Source organism: Macaca fascicularis, chromosome 3 (assembly GCF_037993035.2).
Source record: "Macaca fascicularis isolate 582-1 chromosome 3, T2T-MFA8v1.1".
NCBI classification, from domain to species: Eukaryota; Metazoa; Chordata; class Mammalia; order Primates; family Cercopithecidae; genus Macaca; species Macaca fascicularis.
In genome coordinates, this window is record NC_088377.1 from 51,099,203 (window position 1) to 51,118,598 (window position 19,396).

Consider the following 19,396-nt stretch of genomic DNA (forward strand, 5'->3'; position numbering starts at 1 on the left):
GGTTCCGCTTCCTTCCGGTCGTTAACGCCCACGGGCTCGCGCGGCGCCACCTCCTGGGCTCCGTTACCGCGGACGCCAGTACCGGGCTCCAGGAGACGCAGGGGGACGCCAGACGCCGGGGCCGCCGACTGGGTCGGCGCGGGCCGCGCCTCCTCGCCATGGGCCCCCTCTCGGCGCGGCTGCTGATGCAGCGCGGGCGCCCCAAGAGCGACCGGCTGGGGAAGATCCGGAGCCTAGAGTAAGAGGCGGGCAGGGGGCGAGGCTGTGTCCGCGGGGCCGGGGGTCGGAGGGAAGAGCGGGGACCCTCCCCAACGGCCTGCCTGTCCCCGTTATCGCCCTCTGGGTTCGGCAGAGTCGCTCCAAATGTCTTCTTGTTGGGAGATCGTGGCCCTACCCGTTCGCCGCGAGTCCCGAGGGGCCTCATCCCCTGAAGGGAGCCCGGAGAGTTAGGGGCACAGCGTGCAGCTACCATTAGAGGGCCTGGGAAGCACACAGGAGCCCCCGAAGGATCAGGAAGAGCATCCTAGAGGGGGCTAGGATGCCCCTCAGTCCTAAAGTAGTTGCAGTTTTTTTTTTTTTTTTTAAGTGGTGGGGAGTCGGGAGTAGTGGCGCGCGCTTCTAGTCCCACCTACTCGAGAGGCTGAGGCGGGAGGATCCCTCAGCCCAGGAGATGGAGGCAGCAGTGAGCTGTGATCACGCCTAGGCGACTGAGTGACGCCCCGTCTCTAAAAATAAAGTAACGAGGGGGTGGGGCGGGGCGGCTGCACTTGTGAGAGAAATGTCAGGTGAAAAAGCCTTCTGAGATAGCTGGGGCAGATTGGTGTGGGGTGCAAAGCCTGCCCGCCCCCTAAGCCTTCTGCCCCCAACTCCAGCCTGTCAGGGTTGGAGCTGCTCTCCGAGCACTTGGACCCCAAGCTCCTGTGCCGCCTGACGCAGCTGCAGGAGCTGGACCTATCTAACAACCAGCTGGAGACGCTGCCGGACAACCTGGGCCTGTCCCACCTGCGTGTCCTCCGCTGCGCCAACAACCAGCTGGGGGATGTCACTGCCTTGTGCCAGTTCCCCAAGCTCGAGGAACTCAGCCTGGAGGGGAACCCCTTCCTGACGGTAAGTGGGGGCCTCCCACCAGCCTCATACTGGGGGCCAGGACTCTATTGGGCTCAGGCTCAGCATCTCCTGAGCCACTGCCGTTCACCCCCTCTTCCCCAGGTCAATGACAACCTGAAAGTCTCCTTTCTCCTGCCCACACTCCGTAAGGTCAATGGCAAGGATGCGTCCTCAACTTACTCTCAGGTGGAGAACCTGAATCGGGAGCTGACCAGCAGGGTAAGGGGATGAGAGGATTATTGTGTGCTTGGGAGCTATAGGCGGCATTAGGAAAGTGATGGAATTGGACATCAGGAGGATGCGAGGAGGGTGACTGATAGGGGCTCTTTGCCCTAACAGCCCCTAGCCTGATGTGCTTTTTTTTTTTGGAGATGGAGTCTCACTGCATCACCCAGACTGGAGTGCAGTGGTGCGATCTTGGTTCACTGCAACCTCTGCCTCCCAGGTTCAAGTGATTTTCCTGCCTCAGCCTCCCAAGTAACTAGGATTACAAACACCTGCCACCACGTCCAGCTAATTTTTTGTATTTTTAGTAGAGACAGGGTTTCACCATGTTGGCCAGGCTGGTCTCAAACTCCTGACCTTAGGTGATCTGCCCGCCTTGGCCTCCCAAAGTGCTGGGATTACCGGTGTGAGTCCCCGCACCCGGCCTGACTCTTATAAGTAGCTCTTTCTGGGTTTTTACTTTCCTTTTTTTTTTTTTTGTTTTTAGAGACAGGGTCTCACTCTGCTGCCCATGTTGAAGTGCAGTGGTGTGATAATAGCTCACTGCAGCATCCAACTCCTGGGCTCAAGCAATCTTCCTGCCTTAGCCTCCGCAATAGCTGGGGCTTTAGGCACATGTCTGGATCATTTTAAAATTTTTTGTAGAGGTGGGATCTTGCCATATACCCCAGGCTCCAACTCCTGGCCTCAAGCGATGCTTCTTCCTCAGCCTCCCAGTGGCTGGGACTACAGGTCCCTGGGCTGTTTCGGGGTGGGGTGGGGGTGGGGTGTGTGTGTGTGTGTCTGTGTGTGTGGTTTATGAGGCTGTGATTCCAGGAGGCTTCCAGCAGGTGGCAGGATGGAGGGCTGGGTCCGGAGGAGCTGGGGTGGGCCGGGCCTGGATCTGCTCCCTCTTGCACCAGGTCACAGCTCACTGGGAGAAGTTCATGGCCACACTGGGCCCTGAAGAGGAGGCTGAGAAGGCCCAGGCAGACTTTGTGAAGTCAGCTGTCAGGGATGTCCGCTACGGGCCTGAGTCCCTCAGCGAGTTCACCCAGTGGCGGGTACGTCCCTGTCCCGATGTGCAGGGAATCACTGGCTCTCGTATCCCTAGTTGCCTGGAGGTCCCTGGGTGTGAAGGGCTGAGGGGCTGTGGGAGTGGGGTGAGTCAGGGTGGGTAGCCCTGTTGACTGGAGAGGCCCTTCCCCAACTCTGGAAGCACAGGCTCCCCCTGACTATGCGTTGGCAGGGCTGGGGGCGCCTGGGACTGTGCCCAGCTTCCTGATGGCCTGGCCCCACCCAGGTGCGGATGATCTCTGAGGAGCTGGTGGCCTCCAGTAGGACCCAGGTGCACGAGGCTGACAGCCCAGAGAAGCCCCCAGAAGCTGGAGCTGCCCACAAGCCCAGGGTGAGTGCAGCTCCTAGGGCTCTGAGGCTGGCCCAGCCCCTCCTGCCTGGAGAAGCTGCAGGAGACCAAGGTGACCTGGGCATGGGCCCAGGAAGCACCCCAGGCCCTGACTCGCTCCCTAGACGACCCTGGGCCAGCCTGGGCCTCCTACACCCACAGTGAGGTGGGGTCCAGCCTGTGATGGGCAGGAAGGAAGCCCCTGGCAGATGGGCCCATGGTCACAAGGCCCCCTCCACAGGCCAGACTGGCGGCCTTGAAACGGCCAGACGATGTCCCACTCAACCTCTCTCCCAGCAAGCGGGCGTGTGCCTCCCCGTCGGCCCAGGTGGAGGGTGGCCCTGTGGCAGGCTCCGATGGCAGCCAGGTGAGCTGAGGTGGCAAGGAGCAGGTGGCAGATGAGTTGGGGCTGGGCAGCCGTGACCTTCCTCTCCCCACACAGCCTGCCCTGAAGCTGGAGCCCCTGCACTTCCTGCAGTGCCACAGCAAGAACAACAGCCCTCAGGACCTCGAGACCCAGCTGTGGGCCTGTGCCTTCGAGCCAGCCTGGGAGGAGGGTACATGGTGGCGGGCAGGCGGGGCAAGGGCTGCTGGAAATGGGGCCGCCTGGATGGGTGGGGGATCAGGAGACAGAGCTTAAAAGGCACCATCAAGTCTGGGAGGAGGAGGCTGCAGGGAGGACTTGGATGGGAAGTGTCTCTGCTCATCTGACCTCTCAAAACCGGGCACTCAGGGGCCACATCCCAGACCGTGGCCACGTGCGGCGGGGAGGCCGTGTGTGTGATTGACTGCCAGACAGGCATCGTGCTCCACAAGTACAAGGCGCCCGGCGAGGTGAGTGCAGGGCAGGGGTGCCCAACTGACTCCTGCATAGCAGCATGGGGATGGGTGCAGGCTTGGCCCCCTGCCCAGTGGCCTTTTTCTTTCATGCTGGGGCTCCCTCCCCCAGGCCCGGACCTGCCCGGGTGTTCACACCAATAGCTCTGCCCCAGTGACTGTTTCCTCTAACCCCCGCCCAGGAGTTCTTTTCTGTGGCCTGGACCGCCCTGATGGTGGTCACACAGGCCGGCCACAAGAAGCGCTGGAGTGTGCTGGCAGCCGCAGGCCTGCGGGGCCTGGTCCGGCTACTGCACGTGCGTGCCGGCTTCTGCTGCGGGGTCATTCGGGCCCACAAGAAGGCCATCGCCACCCTGTGCTTCAGCCCTGCACATGAGACCCACCTCTTCAGTAAGCCCCTCCCCTTCACCCCTGGGACCCCCAAGCACCCCTGTCCTGCTGCCCCAGTGGCCTCCGCGCTCTCCTCCCTGGGATGGCTGGGAGCTCAGGTGCCTGCCGGGCCCCAGGCTGCACTGCTCCCACTCTAGCTTTGGCAGGAAGCCATGGCACTTCAACCCTGGCTTTATCCACAGCCTGCTCTGTGGCCTTGGAGTTTCCCAACAGTTTGGGCCACTCTGTCCCCTGTCAGTGACCTGGGGGGATGCTCCTGCCCCCAGGTGTGGTGCCCCCTGGCAAGGGAGATGGATGAGCTACAGGAGATGGCTGCTGGAGCCACCGCATCAGGTTACAGCGAGGAGACAGGGATTGTAGGCCCAGGAGTGTTCTGTCTCCTAGCCTCGGCCCTCCCTCCCTGCCTCGGTGACCGCGGGCTCAGCCTCATATGCAGCCAGCAGGAGGGAGCAAGGCCACCTCAGGGCCACCTCTCCCCTGCCCCACTCCCTCCTCAGCGGCCTCCTATGACAAGCGGATCATCCTCTGGGACATTGGGATGCCCAACCAGGACTACGAATTCCAGGCCAGGTGATGCTTCGGGTGAGGCTGGGGAGTGGCCAGCTGCTGGGGCAGGGACACCTTGGTCCAGGGCTGACGCTCTGCTCCCTCTCACCCACCGGCAGCCAGCTGCTCACACTGGACACCACCTCCATCCCTCTGCGCCTCTGCCCTGTCGCCTCCTGCCCGGACGCCCGCCTGCTGGCCGGCTGCGAGGGTGGCTGCTGCTGCTGGGATGTGCGGCTGGACCAGCCCCAGAAGAGGAGGTGAGGCTGGGCAGGGGGCGCCTTGGAAGCCAGGTCTCTGCACAGGGTGACTATTGGCCCAGATGGGCTCAGAACAGCCTGGGCACACTCGGGCAACCATAAGAGTTGTTTTCAGGGGCCTCTTCACGGAACTGGCCTGTCCTACCTTCCTGCCAGGCTCGGGAGGAAAGGACTGTGACCCTGCCCTCACCCTGGGTTCCGCTGTGGGACTGGGCCATGATGGCCTCCCCTTCACCTGGGGCTTCCGCACCATGCTGTGCCCGTGATCCAGCCACTCCTGCCACTCAGCAGCAGCCTGACGGTCCTCTGTGCAAGCGCAATGTTTTCATCTGTAAAGCGGGGCCAGTGGCTAGCGGAGGGCAGGGGAGGCCGTGTCTGGGCAGGCAGGCTTTGGAAATGCCACGTTGAGGCTTTGTGGCTCATCTGTCCCTCCTGGAAAGCCTCTGAGACAGGGCTTGGCAAGGGGTCCCTGTCCTCTTGGGGCCACCAACCTACTGGGGAAGACAGACGCTAAGCAAAGGTGGCCCATCAAAATCCCACAGTGTGATGCCAGCTACGAAGGAGAGGGAAAAAGAGTAACGGGCAGGGGGACACTAGCGTGAGGGCCTCAAGGGACTGCTGAGGTGACCAGCAGCAGATGGATATTCTGGGGCTCACGCTTTCCCCCCGGGAGCCTGGCGAGGGAGTCAGCAGGCAGAGTGCGGGAAGGTGCTCGCACGGAGGGAACAGTATATGCAAAGATCAGTGGCAGGTCAGCTGGCTGGTCTGCTTGGCCATGTGGCCACAGCTGGGTGGACTCAGCCCACAGCGAGGTGGCAAGGGTGCCTGGGCAGGGCACGCCAGGCTTTGTCAGCCATAGTAAGCTTTGCATTTCTATTTTTTATTTACTTTTTAGTTGAGATGGAGTCTCCCTCTTGTCACCCAGGCTGGAGTACAGTGGTTTGATCTTGGCTCACTGCAACCTCCACTGCCAGGGTCCAAGCGATCCTCCTGCCTCAGCCTCCCAAGTAGCTGGGATTACAGGTGCACGCCACCAGGCCTGACGATTTTTTTTTTTTTTTTTTTTTTTTTGAGACAGAGTTCTGCTCTTGTTGCCCAGGCTGGAGTACAATGACACAATCTTGGCTCACTGCAACCTCCACCCGCCTGGGTTCAAGCAATTCTTCTGCCTCAGCCACCTGAGTAGCTGGGATTACAGGCGTGAGCCAACACGCCCGGCTAATTTTTGTATTTTAATAGAGATGGGGTTTCGTCACGTTGGCCAGGCTGGTCTTGAACTCCTGACCTCAGGTGATCCACCCACCTAAGGTGATCCACCCGCCTCAGCCTCCCAAAGTGCCAGGATTACAGACGTGAGCCATTGCACTGGCCAATTTTTGTCTTTTTAATAGAGATGGGGTTTCGCCATGTTGGCCGGGCTGGTCTCGAGCTCCTGACCTCAGGTGATCCACCCGCCTCAGCCTCCCAAAGTGCTGGGATTACAGGCATAAGCCACCGCCCTGGGCCAAGATTTGGATTTTTAGCCTACCTACAACAAAGAGCCCAGGAGGAGCTTCCACACAGCAGCGCTGTGCTGAACGGAGCAGCAGGGCCCTTGGTGGCAGCGGCGGTAGTTATGGGCTTATCTTTCTCACCAGCAGCCCCTGGGCTGCCTCCTCCCTCCCTGCCCGTGTGCCTGGTCCCCATGTCTAAGACGCTTCTTCTCATGCCCTCTGCCCAACTGGCTCAGGCCTGGCCCATGGTTAGCTGCTGGGCCACCCTCCTGGCTCCAGGCCAGTCTCCGAGTCAGGTAGCTGCCGGGACACTTCTCCAAGCAGACACTCCCACACGCTCTCAGCTCTGCAACATTCAGCAGCCATTCCCGTCTTTAGAGTCAGAGCAGATACCCCCAACAGCCCCCTGGGCCATGGCCTGGAAATACCTGCCCTACTTGGCTGCCAGGAGGGCCCCTGCTCATCTCACACTCGGTCCCAGAAGCACCGGCTCGCTTCAGAGCCTGTTCAGACCACCTGGCCTAGTCCTGTCCTGGAAGAGCCACCCCCTCGTGCCTCTGGGTCACTACTTGTGACTTGGGACACTCAGGTGCTGGCTCCCCCTTCCAGGGCAAACTGAACCTTCCTGGGGCCAAGAATGTATCTCTTTGGTGGCATCTTCTGTGCCGCCTTCACACAGGGCAGGGTCCCCAGCAGGTGCCCTGCAGATTCCCCGGGTGAGCAGGCAGCTCTCTATCTGCAACGAATGGCCAACCAGCATCTCCCGCTGCCCCACAGGGTGTGTGAAGTGGAATTCGTCTTCTCTGAGGGCTCCGAGGCATCTGGACGGAGAGTGGATGGGCTGGCATTTGTGAATGAGGACGTCGTGGGTGAGTGAGCCCAGCTCGCGGGACAGCCTGGCCTCTGGGCACACAGATGGGCCACTTGTCCCCAGGCTGGGCTTCTGATGATCTCTAGTGGGAGGAGGTGTCCGGGAGGGGCCACTCTGCACAGCTCTCCCTTCTCCCCCACAGCCTCCAAGGGGAGCGGCCTGGGTACCATCTGCCTGTGGAGCTGGAGGCAGACGTGGGGGGGCCGGGGTAGCCAGTCCACGGTGGCAGTAGTGGTCCTGGCACGGCTGCAGTGGTCACCCACCGAGTTGGCCTACTTCTCGCTCAGCGCCTGCCCTGGTGAGCCCGCCTGCCTACCCCATCCCCTCAGGGCCTCTGGGAGCTCTGCCCCGACTCAGGCTCCACCTCTGTCCTGACAGATAAGGGGATCGTGCTCTGTGGGGATGAGGAGGGTAATGTGTGGCTCTACGATGTCAGCAACATCCTGAAGCAGCCACCCCCGCTGCCGGCAGCCCCGCAGGCCCCCACGCAGGTACCGCCCGGCTCATCCTGCCCAGGCTTGGGCTGGCAAGGCATCAGGGACCCTGCCTTTGGTCAGCAGCAGCCCAGCCCAGCCCTCCTCTCTCCCCCCACCAGATCCTGAAGTGGCCCCAGCCCTGGGCCCTTGGCCAGGCGGTGACCAAGACCATGGTGAACACGGTGGTGGCCAATGCTTCCTTCACCTACCTCACCGCCCTGACGGACTCCAACATCGTAGCCATCTGGGGGAGGCTGTAGCCTCACACCATCGCAAAGGACCAGGGACACAGCTAACTTATTGAGTTTTGGGCCGATGGGGGTGGGGGGTCTTTCTATCAGTGAATATTTTTATTAAACTCTCTACTGTGGACAAGAAGCCTGTGGAAAGGTGTTTCGAGTTATGCGGGAAAAAGTGTTCCTGCTTTGATTGACAGGCAGGCCCAGGAGCTGAGGCTTCTAGAGCAGAGACTCATGGGAGCTCATGGGTTTGCACACTTCCCTCCGGCTCAGCACTGCCTCCCCAGCAGACCCTGGGCTCCGGAGCTTTGGTCCAGAATGAATTCATCCCCGCCAACCGGAGGCCCCTGAAACAGGTCATCTGCCTGCATCAAGCCTGACCATCCATTTGCTTGTGAAGTCACCGCTGCTCAAGTCCACATCCAGGTCTCTTCCGCCATCCTTTATTAGGAATATAAAACCTAATCTATGTACAGGATACGTCGGTGTCAGGGTGAGGGGTGGTCACAAGGCGGGCCATGGCTGGGACTGGCCGCTCTCCTCGGCATAGTGCCTGGAGCGGAGGGTCACGCGCAGGTAGGAACTGGGCTCACAGGCTGAGCAGAGCCCCCTCTGGCCCCTACTCAATTCCTTCCTGCTTGTCTTTGATGGCCACCTGGGAGAGAGGAAGAAGGCGGAGACTGAGTTGGAACGGCTGGGGCAAGGACGCTGGGGAAACAAGCCCAGCATCCCCTGGCCAGGCCCTTCCTGGAGGGCAGCCATGGGCCACACTCCCCAGGACAGTGGAGCAACTGAAGAACCCTCCCAGCTGGCCCAGTCCAGCCGTTCTCTATGGCAGCCCAGGCAGGAGTCAGGGGCCACGGGCTTCCTGGGGAGCAGATGACTCAACACACTGAAATCCCCCAAGCTGTGGCTCTTTCCCCTCTAAACTGTTATAGACTCCCAGGCGCCCTGCCGGGAACAGGCATGGGCCACCCTGGGGTGAGCTGCCTCCCAGACAGAGGCCTGGAAGGACCAGGCCTTGCCAACCACAGATAAGGGATGTAGAAGAGCACCCCCAAAGGACAGCAGCTCCCCGCCCCGATCCGGCTCACAGCACATGAGGGGACCCTGCCGCGCTACGGAAGTCCCATGGGGCAGGCAAGCCGCAGGCCTGGACTCCACAACCTCAGTCCACACGTCCTGAAGCCTGTGGTGGAAGTCCCTGCCCTTCCATGAGCACCGCCTCTCCCCCAAGACCTCCGAAGAAACAGGCTAGGGCTGTCCCAGGCATGGGCACATGGGCCGGTGTCCAGCCCACGCCGCCCGCCCCTCCGGGCCCCGCCCTCACCCGGAAGCGCTCCTCCAGCAGGGACAGCTCGCTGATGAGGTCGGTGATGGCGTTGGTGAAGGCTTCCTGGGGGCTGTAGTCCGGCGTGGTCTGCACTCGGATGATGATCTTGTGCTCCAAGGGGTGGGGGACTTTGTAGCCAGCAAATAGCACCTGTGGGTCCTTTAGGAGTTGTCTGCGGTCCAGGGACAGACAGTGTGAAGGGCTAGCCTCATGCCCTCGGGGCTCAGGCCCAAGCTGGGTGGCAGCCAGCTCAGAGCAGAACAGACTTTCTAGACAAAAATCCAACCCCCCAATTTTTTTCCCCAAAAGTCTTCAAGGAAAGTAATGCTTTTAGGAAGATAACTCATGTGGGAACACCCTACCCGCCACACACACACACATAACACCCTGCATCCATGATGTTGAAGGACACACACACGGTCCCCCACACCCCCCACATCCATGAGGCTGAAGGACCCAAGCTGGAAACGGATTCCAGCAACCTCTTCCCACAGGGAACCGCAGTGCTGGCAGAGAGATCTCCTAGGCAGCGAATGTCCAGACAGTGTTCAGTGACTCAGGCCCAAAAAGCCCAAAAAGCATCCACACAGCAAATAAAGGCAGCAAGGAGAGGAGGGCCCAGGCTCTGAGCAGTGAGTGGAATGGAAATGCAACTCAGTCCTCCGAGCAGCACAGCTGCCGGCGGCTGGCCACGCACACTGGATGGGGCTGTGTCACGTACTGTGCCCTGGGCACACTGGGGTCTCCTCTAGAGCAGCTCAGAGTGGTGTGAGCACCACGAGGGGGACCCATGCATAGCTGGCAACACTGGGCTCAAGAGCAGGGGAGCAGCAGGGCCCCAGGAGAGCTTGGGTGCCCCACTGGCTGGGCTCCGGGCAAGAGTCCTCCATCCCTGTGCCCGACCACACCAGGAGACTGGGCAGACCCCACTCACAGGGAAACGCCTGGCTTCGCTGGTGGCACCAGAGGGAAGAGCCAAGTCTACAGGAAAATGACAAGTCCCTGGGCCAGAGTGGCCGTCACATCCCTGACCGACCACCTGGCTAGGACCTCACTGGTGTAAACGAACATCCACCAACTAATGCAGGGCACCCATCAGGGGCACTGGAACGCCACAGAACTCTCCTACTTCTTTCTCTTGTTAAATAGAAGTTCTAGTCTCTGCCACATACATCTTAGAGTCCCAGGTGGCACTGAGGTCACAGACAGGTGGCATGAAGGAAGCTAATCTTGACTGCTTTTCAATGCCCCTTAGCATGAACAACACACAGGCCTACTGTGCTGGAATCTGCTGCTCATTCATTTATAGAATGTGCACTTAACAGTGAACGTAAGGCCGGGCGCAGCAGCTCACATCTGTAATCCCAGCACTTTGGGAAGCCGGCAGGTGGATCATCTGAGGTCAGGAGTTCAAGACCAGCTTGGCCAACATGGTGAACCCCCATCTCTACTAAAAATACAAAATTAGCCGGGCATCGTAGCATGTGCCTGTAGTCCCAGCTACTAGGGAGGCTGAAGCAGGACAATCACTTGAACCTGGGAGGCGGAGGTTGCAGTGAGCCAAGATTGCGCCACTGCACTCCAGCCTGGACGACAAGAGCGAAAACTCCGTCTCGGGAAAAAAAAAAACAAAAAAAAAGTGAATGTAAATGCACATGTTCATCTACAGAATAAGCCACTACAGAAGCGTGGCTTATGTGAAGACATGGAGGTCAGTGTCATTTTGATAAAAAGGTACCAAGATGCTGGGTGCAGTGGCTCAAGCCTGTAATCCCAGCACTTTGGGAGGCCGAGACGGGCGGATCACGAGGTCAGGAGATCGAGACCATCCTGGCTAACACGGTGAAACCCCGTCTCTACTAAAAAATACAAAAAACTAGCAGGGCGAAGTGGTGGGTGCCTGTAGTCCCAGCTACTCGGGAGGCTGAGGCAGGAGAATGGCATAAACCCAGGAGGCGGAGCTTGCAGTGAGCTGCTGAGATCCGGCCACTGCACTCCAGCCTGGGTGACAGAGCAAGACTCCGTCTCAAAAAAAAAAAAAAAGGTACCAAGATTATAAAATGCCCACAGCAAGCCCCCAGAAGGACCTCCTGTAGCTCAGAGAGACTGAGAAAGATCTTGGAACTTGTGCTTTGCCCAGAGGGGCCCATTAAACACAGCCCATGAGAGCCTGTGATGGGAAACTTACGATTTAATGATGTTTCCCAGTGTGTGGTCTTCTTTGTTGATGGTGAATAAACAGGCATTGGGTACCTTGGTGTCCTTGTTAATGGTGATCCTAGGAAGATGCAGAGGCCACAGATGAGGGGCAGGGGCTCCCCTCCTCCCACCCTGAGTCTAAATCCTGCCTCCTCCTGGCCAGGTGCGGTGGCTCGTGCCTGTAATCCCAACACTTTGGGAAGCTGAGGTGGATAGATGACCTGAGGTCAGAAGTTCAAGACCAGCCTGCCCAACATGGCAAAACCCTGTCTGTACTAAAAATACAAAAAAAAAAAAAATTAGCTGAGTGTGGTGGTCCATGCCTGTAGTACTGGCTACTTGGGGAGACTGAGGCAGGAAAATAACTTGAACCTGGGAGGCGGAGTTGCAGTGAGCCGAGATCACGCCACTGCACTCCAGCCTGGGCAACAGAGGGACTCTGTATCAAAAATATAAAAATAAAGGCTGGGCGCAGTGGCTCACGCCTGTAATCTCAGCACTTTGGGAGGCCGAGACGGGCGGATCACGAGGTCAGGAGATCAAGACCATCCTGGCTAACACGTTGAAATCTCATCTCTACTAAAAATACAAAAAATAGCCAGGAGTGGTGGCTGCTGCCTGTAATCCCAGCTACTCGGGAGGTTGAGGCAGGAGAATGGCATGAACCAAGGAGGCAGAGCTTGCAGCAAGACTCCAACAACAACAACAAAAATATATATATATATATATATATATTTATATTTTCCTATGTGTATATATATCCCTATATATATAGGAAAACAAGCTCTGCCTCCTCCTGAAGACCTTTCTCAATTTCTTCATCCCATAAAGACCTCGCCAACCCGGTCCCCTACTTCCTGCTACCCCAGATCTATGGAACTTTGGCCTTTTCTGAATTCCTTTTTTTTTTTTTTTTTTTGTAGAGATGGGGTTTTGCTTTGTTGTCCTGGCTGGTCTTGAACTCCTCGCCTCAATTGATCCCTCCTGCTGCCCAGGCTGGAGTGCAGTGGTGTGATCCTAGCTCACTGCAGCCTCCAACTCCTCGGCTAAAGTGCTCCTCCCACCTTAGCCTCCTGAGTAGCTGGGACCACAGGTGCACATCATCATGCCTGCCCTGTTCCTTTTTTCCAAGGTGGTTTCTCCACGTTGACACCACACACATTTTAGGGTGCATAATTCTTTCCTGTGGGGTGCTGTCTTGTGGACATTGTAGGACATCAGCAGCATTCCTGACCTCTATCCAGTAAATTCTAGTCATAACCCCTTTGACAACCAATAATGTTCCCAGTTATTGCCAAATGACCCTTGTGGGGTCAAATGGTCCCCAGTTGAGTCTGCTCTAAAGGAGGCCTAAGTGGCTGGCAAGGGCCACACCCAGACCTCTGCACGGCAACCTGGGAACAGTAAGAGCCAATGGTTATGAGGTCTTCCAGGTGCTGAGCTTTGGACCAAGAGCTTTACACAAATTACCTCATCCAATTATTTTTATTTTGAGACAGGATTGCGCTCTGTCGCCCAGGTTGCAGTGCAGTGATGCGATCACGGCTCACTGCAGCCTGAAACTCCTGTGCTCAAGCGATCCTCCCACCTGAGCCTCCCAAAGTGCTGGGATTAAAAGTGTGAGCCAGCGCACCCGGCCAGATCCCCTTTTTTTTTTTTAAATGGAGTTTCACTCTTGTTGCCCAGGCTGGAGTGCAATGGCGTGATCTCCGCTCACCTCAACCTCCACTTCCCAGGTTCAAGTGATTCTCCTGCCTGAGCCTCCCGAGTAGCTGGGATTACAGGCACGCGCCACCACGCCCAGCTAATTTTGTATTTCTAGTAGAGTAGGGGTTTCTCCATATTGGTCAGGCTGGTCTTGAACTCCCGAACTCAGGTGATCCGCCCGCATCGGGCTCCCAAAGTGCTGGGATTACAGGCGTGAGCCACCGCACCCGGCCTGAATCCCATGTTTAAGTACAGTAATAAACTCATTTTCCACATGAGGAAACAGGGCCTCCAGCAAATCAAGTCACAGATACAGAGTAGCTAAGTGGGGGATGCAGGGGCTGAGCCCAAGCTCTCTCCCCTGGACTCCTTCAACCCGCAGGCAGCGAGGAGCCACTGCGGCTTTTACACAGGCCGCTGACAGATCGGAGGGGATGGGGGATGGAGGATGGAAGTGGAGGGCGAGAGACAAGACAGGAGGCTGCCAGATCCCAGAGGAAAAGGGCTATGGAGAACCAGACACTCTAGGTTCGAATACAACCCCGCCACTTCCTGCGTGTCCGGGGGAACTTGCTCCTCCGAGCCTCAGTGTCCTCATCTGCAAAATGTACACACTCGTCACTGCCTCGCGGAACGGCCTTAAAACAGGCCGAGCGGTCGATCAAGCAAAAGCTGTTTCCCTCCCGGGGCAAGAGATGGGCAGGAGACACCCCAGAATGCGACAGTCGCAGGCCCGCGCACCTCGGCCCGCCGCAGCCAGCGTCACTTACTTCTTCTCGCCCTCAAAGAGCAAGAACGACTCAAAGGCTGGAGGGGCGTTCATGCTCCCGCCGCCGTCGCGTCCAGACCCCAAGTATCTGCCGCCGCCTCCTCCAGAGCCCTGATAAGAGGCCTCTTCCGGATTACTCCAGCGAGACAAACCCGCGTAAGGATCGGCTCATCGCCCCCTTTCGGGCTGGAGGATCTTGCGCAGGCGCGAGAAAAGCCCGAGGTAGGCCCTTGCCTCTGCGCATGCGTCAGTCGGGAGGTTCTCCCCCCCCCGCCCCCCCCCCCCACACACCATCCCCTCCCCTCGGCGTGGCTTGCCCCCGTGGGCGGTCTTCGGCGCATTCTCAGAGCTCTAGGAGGGCTGTTCTGCCCCCACAGAGACCTCCTAGTCCTGGCTGAGCGGGAACCCCAAGCTGTACCTTTCTCCGCTCCCCATATCCCTTGATCTCTCTTTGGAAACTTGCACCCCTTTGGAGTGCGCAGCAGGAAGCCCCTGAATAGAGATAACAAAGCTAAGGGGTAGTGGACAGCTGCGGCTGGCAGCCGTAGGGGGAGCAGAAGATCTCATGGCCAGAGGCAGATCTATGATAAGCCTTCTGCGCAGGCTGCCTACACCGACTGCTGCAGGACCCCTGCCTTGGGGGTGCCACCGGCTTGTTGGCCGGGAGGAACAATTGGGTGACGGACGGATGCAGAAGGAGGCAGGTGTATATAGAAGTGAGAGGGGAGCCCGGAGGGTTACGTATATCTTTTTATATATTATTATTATTTAGAGAAGGTGTCTCCCTCTGTCGCCCAGGCGGGAGTGCAGTGGCGCCATCATGCAGCCTCCAACTCCTGGGCTCCAGAGATCCTCCTACCTCAGCCTCCCGTCTGAGCCTCCTGTCTCAAAAAAAAAGAAAAAAGAAAAAAAAGGGGGTCCAGGTGCAGTGGCTTACTTACACCTGTAATCTCAGCACTTTGGGAGGCTGAGGCAGAAGGATCATCTGAGGTCAGGAGTTTGAAACCAGCGTGGCCAACATGATGAAACCCCATCTCTACTGAAAAAAAAAAAGACAAAATATTAGCTGGGAGTGGTGGCGTGCGCCTGTAATCCCAGCTACTCAGGAGGCTGAAGCAGGAGAATCGCCTCAACTCGGGAGGTGGAGGTTGCAGTGAGTTGAGATCACACCACTGCACTCCAGCCTGGGCAACAGAGCGAGACTCCATCTCAAAAAACAAACAAACAACAACAACAAAAATCATCTGGGAACCTGCCCCAGGCCCCAGTTGAACGCCAGGCCTTGAAGTGTCTGGGAGGCAGTGGTATAGACTCAGGGGGCAGATGGGAGGTACACCCTCTCCTGTTCCTCTCGCTTTTCCAGGTGGCCTCCAGAAACAATGTGGCATCCTGGGCTATGGGCAGCTCTGCTCAGGGCCTGAGAAGAGAACCGGGGGGCAGAGCCAGGCATGCACTGATGTTAACTTCCCTTCCAGCTGCAGTGGTCAGGATCTGGGGAGGGGAGGAGAGGCGTGGTGGATGCTGCCAGAAGGGCGGCTGTGTGTGTGCACTCAAGATCCAGGTTTCTACTTGGAGCCCTAATAAGTCCATGCCTCTTTCCCTATCACTGCCTGCATTTAGGCTCAGGAGACCCTGGAGGCCATACTTCCTGGACAGTAGGTCCTTGAAACCCAATGAGATCCAACAGGTATGAGGACTTTTGTGTACCCCTAAGGAAATAGCCAGAGAACCATGTGCTGGTGATTTAGGGTGGGGTGGGGGCTGCATCAGGCTCAGCCACCCCTGGACCCAGGCCTTGGGCCAGGAAGGGAGGGGAGGGACCCAATCCAGCAAAAAGGCTTAGGAGGCCCATAGGATGGCAGACCACAGGAGGCTATGAAGCTCTAAGGGGTCAGGCTGGTGGGCTGCTTAAGGGGGAAATGGTATCCATCAAGGCCACAGCCAGGAGAAAACATTGATATGGCCCCAAAAGCCATAGGGAAGAGGGAGAGGGCAGGCCCCTTGAATCTAAATCTCCCCTTGACCTTTTTTTTTTTTTTTGAGACAGGGTCTCTCTGTCGCCCAGGCTGGAGTGCAGTGGCACGATCTTGGCTCACTGCAACCTCCACCTCCTGGGTTCAAGCAATTCTCCTGCCTCAGCCTCCCAAGTAGCTGTGATTATAGGCACCTGCCACCATGCCCAGCTAATTGTTGTATTTTTAGTAGAGACAGGGTTTCACCATGTTGGCCAGGCTGGTCTTGAACTCCTGACCTCAGGTGATCCACCCACCTCGGCCTCCCAAAGTGCTGGGATACAGGCGTGAGCCACCGTGCCCAGCCCTCTTTACCTTTCAACAGTTCCTGGAAGAGCCAAGGTATACAGGCTGCCCCACTGGCCCTGCCCCAGAACCTAGCTGGGCAGCCAGGTCAGGGGTCATGTCTGAACCCTGGGACTTTGGGGGCTGTCCTAGGATAAGGACAAAGAGGGGAGGCTCAGAGCTTGCTTGGATGAGCTTTGAGAATGTGTTCGTGGCTGGGTGCGGTGGTCCTGTAATCCCAGCACTCTGGGAGGCTGAAGTGGGAGGATGGCTTGAGCCCAGGAGTTGGAGACCAAGCTGGACAACGTGGTGAGACCCTGTCTCTACCAAAAGTACAAAAATGGGCATGATGGTGCACACCTGTAGTCCCAGCTACTCAGAAGGCTGAACTCAGGAGCTGGAGGCTGCAGTGAGCTATGATCACTCCACTGCACTCCAGCCTGGACAACACAGTGAGACTCTGTCTCAAAAAAAAAAAAAAAAAAAAAAAAAAAAAAAAAAAAAAAGATGTTCTGGAAGACTCTGAAGACTCTGAGGCTCTTTTTTTTTTTTTTTTTTTTTTTTGAGATGGAGACTTACTCTGTCACCTAGGCTGGAGTGCAGTGGCGTGATCTCGGTTCACTGCAACCTCCGCCTCCCAGGTTCAATCTGATTCTCCCAAGTAGTAGGGATTACAATGCGCACCACCGCACCCAGCTAATTTCTGTGTTTTCAGTAGAGACTGGGCTTTCACCATGTTGGCCATGGTTTGCCAGACTAGTCTCGAACTCCTGAACTCAGGTGATCCGCCCGCCTCAGCCTCCCAAAGTGCTGGGATTACAGGTATCCTCGGTCTTGTTAATTACACTGGGGTTTGCTGTGTACGGTGAGATCAGGATGAGGGCGGTGAGGTGGTGACCAGGGGGACCCATGCTTCTGCTCGGGGGGTTGGCAGAAGCCAGCAGGGCTTGGGGTTTCCCTGTTTGAAGCTCTCCACGTTGAGAGTGCGGAGGAGCGTGACATGCGTGTGAAAATGCAAACCTGGCCCTCCCTGGCTGGAGGCTGGCAGTGGGTGAGTCTCTGGTAAGACCAGGACACGTATACTTTTTAAGCTTTTTTATTCTTGAAAAGTTAAAAGATACACAAAACTAGACTATGCAGGATAATGAGCCCCCACATACTCCGCATCTCTCTTCCGTAATTATCAGCTCGTGGCTACCTCTACCTCTCCCCCTGACCCCCGCCTCTGGATCATTTTGCAGCAAATCCCAAATGCCCATATCATTTATCCTAAATATTCCATAAATATTCCACTATGTAGCTCTGAAAGAGAAGGACTCTTACAACACAACTGCGGTATCTTTTTTGTTTGTTTGTTTTTGTAAAGACGGGGGTTTCACCATGTTGCCCAGGCTGGTCTCCAATTCCTGAGCTCAAGCGATTCTCCCACCTCAGCCTCCCAAGTAGCTGGGATTACAGGCATGTGCCACCGTGTCCAGCCAAGAGCAGTATCTTATCACACCTTTACAAAATTAATAATTCTATTCATCCTATAGTTGATCAATGTTCAAATTTCCAATTGCCTCATAAAAAGGTCATTTCTTAACATTTTGTTTTGTTGCAGTTGGTTTCTGTAAGTCACATAAGTATCTTAAGGTTTTTGTAAGTCACGTAAGTATCTTAAGTCTCTCTTTTATACTTCTATTGTAGTAAGATAGTTATAATATAAAATTTGGCATTTTAACCATTTTAAGTGTTTAACTCAGTGGTGTTAATTACACTCACAATGTGTAGCCATCACCACTATTTAGTTCAAAAATCTCAAGTCTCCTTTATTTTCTTTTTTTTTTTTTTTTAAATTAATTTTAGGGACTAGGTTTTGCTATGTTGCCCAGTCTGGCCTTAAACCCCTGGCCTCAAGGTGATCCTTCTGCCTTGGCCTCCTGAGTAGCTGGGACTACAGGTGTGCACCGTCACACCCAGCTTCAAATTTCTTTTAATTATAAAGTTCTGGCCATGTGCGGTGGTTTGCAACTGTAATCTCAGCAATTTGGGAGGCCAAGGAGGTCAGACCACCTGAGGTCAGGAGTTCAAGACCAGCCTGGCCAACATGGAGAAACCCCATCTCTACTAAAAATACAAGAATTAGCCAGGCGTGATGGCAAGCGCCTGTAATCCCAGCTACTTGGGAGGTTGAGGCAGGAGAATCATTTGAACCTGGGAGGCAGAGGTTGCAGTGAGCCAAGATTGAGCCATTGCACTCCAGCCTGGGCAACAGAGTGAGACTCTGTCTCAAAAAAAAAAAAAAAAAAGAGAAAGAAAAAAAAGAATCTATAAAGTTCCCCTTCATCTGAAAATCGAATGTGATTTTAAACAACCTATTTGAGCTCTGAGGTGGATGTCTAAGTTCCAAGCCCACTCCTCCCTTCTGAGGGTCCCAGTTTCCTGATCTCTTCTTCCCTTTCCTTCCTGGCAGCTTAAACAAGATACAGATAACAGGATAAAGGTGAGGAATGAATGAATGAAGGGATGCAGGCAGATGTGAAAACAGCACCCTCCTGGAGGGCTGGGGCCACCTGGAGGCGCTCTGTGTCTGAGCTGCTGCTGTGAGGAGCCTGGTGCTGGTGGGCACTGGGAAGGAGGCAGCCTTCGAGTGGGGGGCAACCGGGGGAGGAAGGAGGTTGGCTGAGCCAGGTCTGGGGGCCTCAGGGACTTCTGTGTCCTTATAAGGCACAAAGGCCCTGCCCACCCTGCCCCGGAGCGGCCCACAGTACCAGCGGCTGGTGGCCCCTGCAGCAGGTCAGCCCCAAGAGTGGGCACAACGTGTGGCTTGGGTACCACAGGGCCGGAGGAGAGGGACAGGGGCCCTGCTCCTGTCACCTGCTGCTTCTGCCACCCCAGGACCAAGTCATCGGTGTGAGCTGGTGGCCAGACATCACTGCCCCACAGGCAGTGGGGGCTCCTCTTGGGCTGGGGGCAGGGCTTAGTGGGTAGCCCTATGGGATGGGGAGCTGGTGGGGGACCACAGGGACTGACCAAAGAAAGGCAGGCCAGATCCCAGGACACCAGGGGCTCTAAGTCCCCAAGAGTACGGACCGGGTCACAGTCAAGTTTTGCCGACCGTCGGACCAGCCCGGGGCCTCTATGATGAAGGCATCAGAGAAACCCCATGGGGCCAGGAAGGGGCTGGGGCAAGGGTGGGCCTTTGGGATCTGGGGTCAGAGTGGGGAAGGAGGTGACTGCGTGGCAAGGCAGGAGCTGAAGGTCTTCTGGAGAAGGAGGGT

General features: G+C 56.8%; 2 protein-coding genes across 6 annotated transcripts; one reads left to right on the forward strand and one right to left on the reverse strand.

Moving 5' to 3' along the window:
* Positions 1–16: 16 nt before the first annotated feature.
* Positions 17–7,964, forward strand: LRWD1 (leucine rich repeats and WD repeat domain containing 1). Of its 3 annotated transcripts, XM_045389626.3 has the most exons (16): positions 17–238; positions 587–736; positions 873–1,107; positions 1,210–1,326; positions 2,235–2,375; positions 2,615–2,719; positions 2,958–3,083; positions 3,159–3,273; positions 3,450–3,550; positions 3,736–3,943; positions 4,441–4,513; positions 4,609–4,749; positions 7,020–7,111; positions 7,256–7,411; positions 7,492–7,604; positions 7,709–7,964. In XM_045389626.3, exons 5-16 carry the CDS (start codon positions 2,259–2,261, stop codon positions 7,847–7,849), a joined length of 1,488 nt encoding a protein of 495 aa, XP_045245561.1. In that variant the 5' UTR covers positions 17–238; positions 587–736; positions 873–1,107; positions 1,210–1,326; positions 2,235–2,258; the 3' UTR covers positions 7,850–7,964. The 3 variants fall into 3 exon arrangements, 2 of the variants coding, with proteins under 2 accessions (XP_045245561.1, XP_005549370.1); XR_012432298.1 differs by lacking the exon at positions 587–736 and having other exon boundaries at positions 4,210–4,513; XM_005549313.5 differs by lacking the exon at positions 587–736.
* A 291-nt stretch (positions 7,965–8,255) lies between these two features.
* Positions 8,256–13,926, reverse strand: POLR2J (RNA polymerase II subunit J). Of its 3 annotated transcripts, XM_005549315.4 has the most exons (4): positions 13,838–13,926; positions 11,350–11,439; positions 9,159–9,333; positions 8,256–8,483 (listed from the first exon to the last, which is right to left on the reverse strand). In XM_005549315.4, exons 1-4 carry the CDS (start codon positions 13,888–13,890, stop codon positions 8,448–8,450), a joined length of 354 nt encoding a protein of 117 aa, XP_005549372.1. In that variant the 5' UTR covers positions 13,891–13,926; the 3' UTR covers positions 8,256–8,447. The 3 variants fall into 3 exon arrangements, with proteins under 3 accessions (XP_005549372.1, XP_045245562.1, XP_005549373.1); XM_045389627.2 differs by lacking the exon at positions 11,350–11,439; XM_005549316.5 differs by lacking the exon at positions 8,256–8,483 and having other exon boundaries at positions 8,565–9,333.
* Positions 13,927–19,396: the final 5,470 nt, after the last annotated feature.

What these genes read in the sequence shown, in the direction of transcription:
- LRWD1 (XM_005549313.5), top strand. Translation starts at nt 159, where the DNA reads ATGGGCCCCCTCTCGGCGCGGCTGCTGATGCAGCGCGGGCGCCCCAAG. An exon ending in CGAGCCAGCCTGGGAGGAGG is followed by an intron (nt 3,274 to 3,449) that starts GTACATGGTGGC and finishes CCGGGCACTCAG; the next exon opens with GGGCCACATCCCAGACCGTG. An exon ending in GACCAGCCCCAGAAGAGGAG is followed by an intron (nt 4,750 to 7,019) that starts GTGAGGCTGGGC and finishes GCTGCCCCACAG; the next exon opens with GGTGTGTGAAGTGGAATTCG.
- POLR2J (XM_005549316.5), bottom strand. Translation starts at nt 13,890, where the DNA reads ATGAACGCCCCTCCAGCCTTTGAGTCGTTCTTGCTCTTTGAGGGCGAG. An exon ending in CTCTTTGAGGGCGAGAAGAA is followed by an intron (nt 11,440 to 13,837) that starts GTAAGTGACGCT and finishes GCATCTTCCTAG; the next exon opens with GATCACCATTAACAAGGACA. An exon ending in CTGGGAAACATCATTAAATC is followed by an intron (nt 9,334 to 11,349) that starts GTAAGTTTCCCA and finishes CCTGGACCGCAG; the next exon opens with ACAACTCCTAAAGGACCCAC.